General features: G+C 38.3%; 1 protein-coding gene across 1 annotated transcript in view; it reads right to left on the reverse strand.

Moving 5' to 3' along the window:
• The window catches only part of MGAT4D (MGAT4 family member D), a 29,437-nt gene extending 19,628 nt beyond the window's left edge, over window positions 1–9,809 (reverse strand). The window contains exons 1-4 of the mRNA XM_009290302.2: window positions 9,656–9,809; window positions 5,913–6,053; window positions 3,816–3,949; window positions 1,587–1,633 (exon numbers count right to left, since the gene is read on the reverse strand). Of these exons, the coding sequence (XP_009288577.1) occupies window positions 1,587–1,633; window positions 3,816–3,949; window positions 5,913–6,053; window positions 9,656–9,803 (470 nt within the window). The 5' untranslated portion in view covers window positions 9,804–9,809. The remainder of the gene's footprint in view (window positions 1–1,586; window positions 1,634–3,815; window positions 3,950–5,912; window positions 6,054–9,655) is intronic.
• Window positions 9,810–10,577: the final 768 nt, after the last annotated feature.

The following is a 10,577-nucleotide window of genomic DNA, read 5'->3' on the forward strand; positions in this document are numbered from 1 at the left end:
GGGGGGGGGGGGGGGCGGAAATTCTTCAGTTTTTAATAGGTATAGGATCACTGAAATAAGTTTTCAGAACGGAGTTCGCCATTTCCTATGATTAATGAAAAAAAGCTAACATTAAAAATTAAGCACATCACAGTATACAAGCACGCTTATGAAAAAGAATCTCAATCCTACTGTGTAACACTGACAAAGCACCTACTCTGCAGTAATATTTTCAAAAACCGTAACGAAATCATAAAAATTATCTAAGTGCTCAAGTTGCTGTACGTATTGTACCTGGTGGTGCTCAGCGGTACTGAGGAGGGCTGCCTCTTCACCTTGTCCTAGCTGCAGTACTCCCAGCTGAGCTAAACCCTCTGGAGGCAGGAAGCTATTACTATTACTCAGCTACTAATAGTAATTACTATTACCTAGTAATAGTAATTGCTAGCCTGCTTCTGGGGGAAACCTGCACCCTAAATACAGTCTGGGAAACCCTCGAGTAGAGTAGAGCAGGACATGCAGCAAAGCCTCAACAGCGAAGGAAAAGGGCAACCTCTCTGGGGATCGTGTTCAACTTTTGTTTGTTTGTTTTTGTTAATATTCTAAAAAACGTTGATACCAAGATCGAGAGCTCTCTTGTAGTCATTTGAAAGAAGAAGAGAGGGGAAAGGCTGTTTCACTCCAAATACCGGCCAAAGTGGGGTTCTACCAGAGTAACTAATTCACGAATGAGCTTGTGCACCGCAGAAACCAGCAACAGCAGTACTGCAGCACAACGCAGATTTCATCTCTTGCTTCCTTCAGTCAGCTGCGCTTCAGGGCCTTTAGCCTTACCTGGTTTGCGACTGTTAGCTACACTACACCATTTCGTAGAAAGCAGCTTTTGTAAGACAAAATAAATCTACCAATGACTGTATTTTTTTGCCCAAACATTTTAATTTAGTAGTTGTTCTTCTCAAGCTGCTCTAAGGTTTTTCACATGCACAGGATGCCAAAAATGACTATGGGAAAGAATGGTAAGAGCAAGCAAAACTGCAGTGGGGCTCAAGCCTTCATTTGATAACTCCTATATCAATTCGGCACGGCAAAGAATATCCATCTCATGTTATCCATCATATAATGATATTTAACATTATAAATAGAATCAGATTGCTGTCCAAAATCCATTCCTTCATGAAAAAGAGGCAAACGAGGAAACAAAAACACCTAGAAAACATGACAGACATCAGAATACACTGCAGGGCCGTGAAGTCAGTGGGGACCTAATACATGTAGCCTCAGGTGCCTTGGATTGCATCATTAATTTCATGGGGAAAAGACTGAGGTTCAAGTAAATATTTATCAGAGGCTTAAGTTGAGATCTTGCCTGATTAGTTAAAGCATATTTATGAAATAAGAAAAGGAAAATAAACGGATATACATCCTTCTGTCCTGAATTTCACAGTGTGTTACGATACACATATCAAGAGTGCACCTTTGCCTTGTTTCTTAGCAGTTCCATTTCAGTATGGTAGAGTTGTAATTTATTGCTGAAATGCTCTAATTCTTTCCATGAAAGCTCAAAATGTGTTTACTAGCTGTTCAGTGTTACACTCTATGGGACTTACCTGGTTTTAACACTTTCTGCAACACTGCTAACATATTCTGCATTCACCTAAAGATGAGAAGGGGGGGTTCATTTCAAGTCACCCATTTTTGTATTAAGCAAAATTTTGTAGGGAATATTTACATGCAAAAACTTCATTTTTATTCTCCAATTCTTTTCATTCCAAACAACAGCAATATGTTATAGCAGCATTTCTACTAAAGGACAGTGTGAGGTTTTCAAGCCAACTGAACTTTCAATGTAATTGAAAGTAGAACTGAACTATGGTTTCTGCATTTTGTTTTTTTCACTGCTTCTGCAGGAGGCCAAGCCATTTTCTGCATAAAATTCTGTTCTACAGCTTTCACTTATGCCAGAAAAGCAGAGTCATATAACTTGTCAGTAAAAAGTGCCGTTTCAGATTAATCATCCAAAAATCACAAGAGGCCTGAGGCTGTTAAGAAAAGTCACCTAAGCAAAATTTTCTAAAGCTAGCGATACTTAAAATTTTTATTTAGAGTTTCTTCCTAATATAACAAACTTATGGCGCTTAGTCTGGAAATTTTGAGGACATACTTACTCATTGCTGCTGTTCCATAAAAATAACAGTTTTAGTGTGGAAAACACATCTGTTAACTATATTAAACAGCACTCAGTTTTATGGACTTCAAAAACAATACAATACCTGTCTTAACAGTTCAGATTTTTTTAAAAATACACAAATAATCATTACCAGCTATATATTAAATTTGTAGTAAGTAAAAAAGGTGCAGTGTGGTTAAGTAAAGAACTGTGATAAAAAAATACCGACAACTTTGAAACTCACTTTCAGTCAATAAGTTACTCTGCCTTAACCCATGATGTAAACATTTAACTTGATCTCCCGAAACTTTCTGGGAAAAAGGAAGGTGTGGATTCATGATCAGTGAACACACCTGCCCCCCCCCTCATAATTAAATGTTCTTATCACCTCTCATATCAGCACGATCAACCTGCTCTAATTTACTGCATGGCTGAAAAATGGAAGCTGCAAGAACGTGACTTTGGGGACGGGAGAAAGCGGAGGCACTGGTTCTTAACAACGGCAGTTTAATCCTAAATTGGCTGAAATGGACTATTACTACAACCAAAGCTACTGTTTGTTAAAAGTGCCACGTTAGGACGGTCCACAGTGGGAAACTGTACTATTCAGAAGTTAACCCTTAAAAACCCAAAGAACTCCCTGAAGCCCTGTAATAGAAGGTTTCTCTGAATGGCAGCTAGGCAAAGCTCGTCATTTCCAGGGCTCTTCGTTGGGAAATAGCAACTGTAAAATAAGTTCAGCTCCTCAAAATTATGCTGAAGAGGAACTACAGCCAGTAAAATTGGGCCTATCTACTTATCATTGTGATCCAAACGGGAAAGTGGAAGTCATGACCTAACTTAATAAAGCGAACTTATGTTCTGTTTGACACTATTACAGTTGCAAAAGCCGCTCTAAGTGATGACTGAACTAAAAAAGCAAACTTTAACTGTTAATGAATATATGTATGAAATTCAGTGTTGTTTATGGAAGGACAAAGAAATATGAAGAATAAATATGAAGTCTGAATAATTGCACAGTCTTTTTATCTGCAGGTAACTATCACTAGCTAATTCCCTTCTGTAGCTTTTTCCCAATGTGATCAAGACATTTTGGAACGAGAAAAAATTCATTTACCCCTAATATATTACCTTGACCATTGTTTACTCTCCCAAATGTGGAACCGTTCAAGTCTCTGAACAGTTTTCTCTTTCACAAGAAATGCCAATACACATGCAGAAGGCAAGGCTCCAGCACGTCGAGGTACTTTGCAAGATACAGGATATCAAAGCAGCAGATGAATAATCTGAACTTTTTGTTAGACTAAGCCTACTTTTTTCAGGTTCTATGAAACTTTTCCATGGAGGATTTACATTTCATTCTTGAAGTAGAATACTTTACTTTCAGAGATAAATAATGAGTTCATATGGTTTTATTTGAAAATCTGACTGCAACAACTGTGTTTATAAATGTAATATGACTTTACCCTTCAATCATCTGAGTTACAGGGTTTTTTCCACATAGGAACACTGAGGCACTAGCTGCTCACTATCTCCTCCAGCCCTGAAGAAACCCGTCCCAAAGGCCCAGCTAACAGTATTTTGCAGCCTCTCCTACACTGTTACACTAAGACATAAATCTCCATATTGTCTTTCTATCAGCATACTGCACCTTTCCAAGCAAACTCACCTCTCCTACAAAGATGATTATTACGCAGTCGTTCTTTTGCTCTTCAGAAAGTTCGTACAGTAGAGAATGCAGCGTATTAATCAGATAATGTTGTTTTTCCCTTTTCACAGTAGGAATACCCATCACCAGTGAGACTGCAAAGAAAGAAGTCCACAAGCCACGTAATTTTAAGTCAGGTAAAGGGAAACTGAAATTACATTTTAATTTTGATTTGATGTGACCACGAGACTTGGTGACAGTTAATATTCCCATAGCACTGGGACAGCATTGGCTTTACTACCTGGAAGGAGAGATACCTCCAGCTAAGTTTAGGTTAGAGACACCTATGTCTGTGTTATAAGCATCAGGTCTACACTGTGTAGACTGTCAACATTTGAGAACTTGGAGATATTAATACCTCCGGCAAACACATAGGTATCTGCTATTGAGTTTCAAAAGCGGGTATTGCAACATAAGTGCTAGCTCTTGGTATGGAGTTGGAGATCTGAGAAGTAAGAGTTAAACCAACACTGCTTTACTGAGCAAGTTGTCACAGGAGGTGAGCACTGCCTATCTCAGAAAGGAATCCAAAAATCAAAATCTCAAAAATCTTTCTGAGCAGTTTAAGTGATATGAGTCCATGGCTTTGACATAATCAATAATAAGAAAGGAACTTAGACATTGTTATTATTATTAAGAAGAAAGGAACTGAAATTGTCTCTGGCAGACTCCACTAGTAGCAAAACTATGCTATATTACATCATTGGATTGTAAGCAGGACCTCTCTTTTTTCATTGGCGAGGGCATTACTGAAGTCAGTGACCTAATATGGCTCAGTAGACCTGTAGAATTCTTAGTCCTTGCAGAATATTCCTATTCACCAAAACCTTGTGAGGCTGGTAAGGAAGCAGCAGATTTTGAAGGAAAGGAGTAGGTGCGGTTAGTGACTTGCTCCAGGCTTCATCATTTGTGCTAGCATCAGCTCAGAAATGCCAAGTTCCAACGTTCCTTCCCAGCACATAACTGGCTAAACCACAGGGGTTTTGTTTGGTTTTACATGCTGAAGGTCAACCTGTACTTGTTGAAGTGTGGTCTTGCTATTGTAACTTTCATGTACAAATAAATGAAAATTAAACATGCAGCAAATACAGCATTCTTTTATTACTTACTACTCTTCTTCCTTTTTGGGTTTTTGGGGGTTTTTTGTTTGTTTTGTTTTTTTTTTTTCCCCTTGCTTGCTTGTGAATGTATCTGGTTTTCTGAGGTGGTTTTGCAAATCATTTTGCTGACTGCCTGTAGTCTTTTGCATACTCACACTGATCTGTGGGGTCATAGATCTCACTCCAGTGAGAACCACAGCACAGCACTACTCCAGCAGAACCACTAGCCCATGTCATGGGCACGGCCAAGTTATTTTTTCAGTTAAATCAAAAGTGCTGCCAATGTTTCTTTATATAAAATCACCCTAGAGAAAAGTCAAAATTTCAACAAAATACAAAACTCAGCAAAATAGTCGACTAGTTCCTCGTTTGCTTATTGCTTTTGAATGTTCTTTTTACCTATCACATGACAATTAGGAGAAGATGTAACTTAATCATGTGTATTGCGGTCCACTGGAATTCATTATGATTTGTGCAGGTGTCAGCTGACTTCTCATGTGGATGAAAAAGTTGCACTGAAGATTTATTAATATCCTTCAAATGATCACATCACCTTTCCATTTGCTTCTAACTTTAGCAAACTGTGAATTGTAAATTCTCCCTGGCTTCCTTACTCATATTAATTTTGTAACTAGCTAAAATATACTAACTAAAAATGTCAGCTAATGCATCTTTGCCACGTGAATCCATGACTTAAGAACAAAAATAATATTGCTTTTCAGTTATGACTATTTTTTGTTGATATTTGAAAAGGTTTATCAGAATACTTCGGGGAAGACTTGAAATTGGGATGGGAGTGGTGAAAGTGCTTTTGCCATCCCCCTTAAAATTTATTCAGTTTGGCAACATTATAAAGTTTAAGGAGAAAACCCCCTCCGAACTTTGAGTATGCTACATTGCTAGAACTTAATATAAAATATAAACATATAGAAAATATAAGCAAAACTTTATTTCCTACCTCCAGTTCTCTGTTGCCCAAAAATAACATTTGGGAAAATGGCATCTTCATATTCTCGAAGGTGAGGTAGATAGTAGTACATGTTTGTAAGATGCACGGGGAGTTTTCTGGTGAGGTTTAACGCTTTCCACTTCATACCATCTTAAAGAAACAACAAACCCACATATAGACATAAAATAAAAAGCCAGCAGTGAAGCCTAGTATTTCTACTGTTTTCCTCAACTGAATACTAGCAGATTACCACACACAAGGTTATTCAATCAGAACTAGTCCTCAGAAGTGACTGTATGTCATATATATCACCCTCCTGCGGTAATAAACCGAGAATCGCCCCCCCACGCAGGCGATGGTGCAGAGCCCCAAGCCTGAACGTCCTGGGAACTCCGCCTGCATTTCCTGTGCCTAAACAGTTGCAGGATCGAGCCATCTTAAAACACAGTAAGCAGTTATTTCAAAAGCAGCAGGAAAAAAACTCGTTTGTTTTTTGCACAGTTGGCAAGCAACTTTTTAAATGAAAAGAAACACAGATTCTGATTAATAACTTTCTTAATTACTTAACAAACGTGAATGCTTTCCCCAAAATGTAACACACGGCGGTTTTCAGGGCTCAAGCAGAAGTTCTTAGGTTATAAAAAGTCCTATGGCAAAAAGGACAACCAGATCCAGGCCTTTCGAAACTATTCGAGAAACAAAAGACTGTAGTAGTTAAAAGTAGGGAATATGTATTTTTTCTTTACTAGTTTAAAATAAAGATGAAAATAATTAGAATATTTATTCATGTTGAAATAACTCAACTGTGACCTTATAAAAATAATCCTATTTTTAAAAAATAATCCATATAAAAACCAGACACCATTAATTCACTAATTTATCTGCCTTGATACAAACAGTCCTGAATGTTCCAGTGGTGGTAAAAATTCTTTAAAATAAATTTAATAAAAACTTGAACAACTTAATTATACAATCATTATAAAATCATTTATAAGCTTGCAAAAAAAATTGTGCTTAATGTAAGATGGGGGCAGAGATGATATGCACCATGCAGTTTTTAAAAAGGTATTTGAATGGATTAAAATGAAGACTGTATTTACGAAGAATAGCAAACGGTCTTTCTAATGTTTAAGAAAACTGCTTGGAAACAAAACCGAAGATCACTCCAGACTTTATTTACCGGTTGTCTAAAGGCTTAAATCTTGCTGTCCTGACACAGGCAGCATATGGCTCTCATACTAGAATTTCGTCTGTCATTCTCTGTTGCTGCATTTTTCTGTACCCTACTAGCTACCTACAATGTGTATGTCTTTTTGCCCTGAAAGAAAAATAAAGCTCCTGTGAATTTATCTAAGGTAATTCATACTTCAGAGGGTGCCTCCTCCAGACACTTTATCAGTTGTGCAAGAGGCCAGTGCTGGGGCACTCCGTGGTATCAGACCACCACCTCCATTAGTTTTAGCCAACAAAATCACATTAGCAGCCTTCCAAGCTGCAGAAAACTTGAAAACTCACAGTTTCACAGTCAGCGAAGCAACGTTTATTGACTTAGATGGAAAGTTATTTTTCCTACGAAATGCATCTAAGAGAACTCCCCAAATTTACCACCCTTCAAAGTTACTTAAAACAAGTCTTACAAATGACCATCATCAGCTTTATTCACTCAGCTTGAAGAGTGAAGACAGAGGCTTACTGAATGGGCAATATTTGTCTGAAGTTTTTCAACTTCCAAAAGATATTCCCACTGAAAATCAGGACTTGACAGAGATTGCCCACTCCACAGAAAAGTTTAAAAAAAAAAAAACCCAAACACATATAGATATATATATGTCCAGACATTTGTGTATGAAAGAGAGACCCACAACTCCTCCCACTCTGCTTTGCCATTAAATAAACTGGAATTTTGCTGCACAGAAACCTTTTTTTTTTTTTTAAACCACCTTCATAACTTTTCAAGGACTTTCCATTTTTATTTGGAAGTAGTATCTATCAAGGATTGGGCAAGGGACTTTAGTTTTATTGCGTACAATAAACCTTTTCATTTTTGTTGTACAATAAAATTTGGCTGGAATGGGAAGCAGAAGATTAAGTAAAAATAAAAGGAAAACTATTCAGTGATTTTAAGAAATTTCTGCTTTGAATCCTGTGAATTGACAGCTTTAATACTTTCTGATATTCAGCTGGCTCCAATAAGAATGAAGAGCAGAGGGAAGGGGCACTTGCACTCTCCTCCACTGCTGTTAGGTGCATTAGGCAATAACTCTTTGTCCACAATATGTGGGGCTACTGGTAGTTGACAACATGGTCGCTATTCTAGAGCTTGTGAGGCCACAACCCTGCCAACACTCAAGCGTTTGTTTATACGCATCTGAACAGTCCCACTAAATTAATATCGAATAAACAGACAAAAAGAGGCAGGGAAGAACAGGCTAAGAAATGAAGCTGACTACACAAAGCAGGAATGCACCTTGTTCCTTCTTCCCCTGTAACAGTCCTGGTTAATTCCCTATTTTAATCTGATACCAGCCCGCTGTACTGAATGCAAATAAGGATTTTTAAAAAGTAGTTTTCAGTAGCATCCAGACTCTTTTTGAAGTCGGGGTGTGTTGTGGAATGCCTCCAGCGCAGAGATGCCCCTTCTAGTTTTCCTTCTCTCCCCAGGGAAGTAGCTCTTCCAATCTGAACAGGGAGGAAGGCAGATCCTGCACTACTACATCATTTCTTTTAGGGCACAGAATCAAACTGTCTAATCTATTGTATGCAACTACAGCGTGCAGATAGATGGGGATGTACAACAGTCTGTAAGGCAAGGATCTAATATATTTTTAAATAAATAAGAAGTTTAATTAAACAATGGGAAGAAGCCAGATCACTAGAGTAGACATAATTGCACGTTGGTGTCCCTCAAAGGTTTTCTTTTCTTTTTTCTTCTAATTGGCATCACTTACAAGCATTCCTTCAGGTTATTAACAAACTACTTGCAAGATAAAACTAAATTCTAGAGGGAACATTCTTAGGCTGTATCAGGGCAGCAAGACCTCATGGGGCTTCTCAGCTCCTGGGTTCAGGCAAGCACCCAGCTGTATGTGGTCTGCCTGCTGAGATGAGACTGCGCACCCACCACGCACACCTCAGTGCCTGGGGTCCGCTGGCAGGATGGCAGAGCACTCATGGCCAAAAAGTCCCCGCAAAAAGTCACTCCACCTGGACAGGAGGGGTACCAGGACTGCAGAACGTCTGTGGAGGTGTACCTGCCTTCCAGGTTAGACATAGCCCTAGCAGTTATCAGGGTGTAGTGGCACAGTAGAAGCTAGTAAAAATAGCGTATTCAGTGCCCTGTAGTTGGCAGCAAGCAAGGGATAAGCACTGTAAGAAACTCGATTAGCAATATGTACAGCTTTGCTACTATGACACCACTGCCATCTATTGTGTTCCCTTTTTTTTCCTCTCCTTATTTGTTTAGTTACTAACCGATCCTATTTAAAGAGGGGCTACAGATTACTTCCCCACCCTTTTTTTAAAGTAGAAACTTCCACCTAATGCTATGGTAATCAAATCAATGATTTTTCTCCCCACAGATCCTATTTAAAGAGGGGCTACAGATTAGTTCTCCACCCTTTTTTTAAAGTAGAAACTTCTACCTAATGCTAACGTAATCAAATCAATGATTTTTCTCCCCACACCAGTGATAAAGAAACATGAGCACACAAAACTTTGAACCATTAACACAGTACATTTTGACACATACAAACCTGTATGATTTGTTGTCAAGTTCATTCTTTTTGCAACTACACGTTTAATTTCATCTAGGGCGCTGCTCAGTTCGTGTGATCTTTTTTTATTTTCCTTTTCAGCATACAATAGTCTTTGACGAAGTTCCAGCAACTGGCTTTGGTACATGTCTAAGCCATTTCCTGCAATGAGAACATAATTTCTTTTCAAAGAGGTAAATTATACGATGGAATAAAGAGAAAGTTTAAGAATAGGAGATGGTCCAGAAGAAGACATGACCAGAAATGTAGAAACAATAATAAAAGAGGCCGCTCAAAGTTTATTCATGGAATGAAGAAGTCTGGAAGAGTATTAAGAAGTAGAGTTCAGGGAGCACAGCTGGGTAAAGGCTTGCAATTGAAGACAAGAACAAGAATATGACATCCATAATAAGGAAAAAGTCAGTGCAAGACTATGAGATGCAGGGGAAGGTGCTATCCAGTAAAGCCAACAACATTTTTCACTAAGTGACAAATCTTGATGACCCTTGTCACATGGAAGAGTGTAACTGTGTAATGGCTTGTCTGTTGTATAAAGCACTGTTAAGATTACAATACAGGTATTAAGGTATTCAGTCTTCATCTATGAGTTAAAAAGTGCCTGGAGTATATTAAGAACTATTAGTAAAGATGGTTATTTGAACTCCTGGATGTGTTTAATTAGATAACAACTGAAACTGTGCTCTGGACTGAAGGATACCTTCATTATATATAGCCCACCTTTGATGAAATACTCTACAATCATATCGCTATTAGAAGCACTGTACTCTCAGTCATGACAGGTTATCAGACACCTCTGCTGTTCTGCATAGTATTCTCAGTTAATGTCAATATTATGTTTACAGAAGATCCGCTTTCCTAAGAAGCGGGTACTGTCAGAACTTCTCAGTTACCACAGATGATA

This window comes from Aptenodytes forsteri, unplaced genomic scaffold (assembly GCF_000699145.1).
Source record: "Aptenodytes forsteri isolate BGI_AS27 unplaced genomic scaffold, ASM69914v1 Scaffold125, whole genome shotgun sequence".
NCBI classification, from domain to species: Eukaryota; Metazoa; Chordata; class Aves; order Sphenisciformes; family Spheniscidae; genus Aptenodytes; species Aptenodytes forsteri.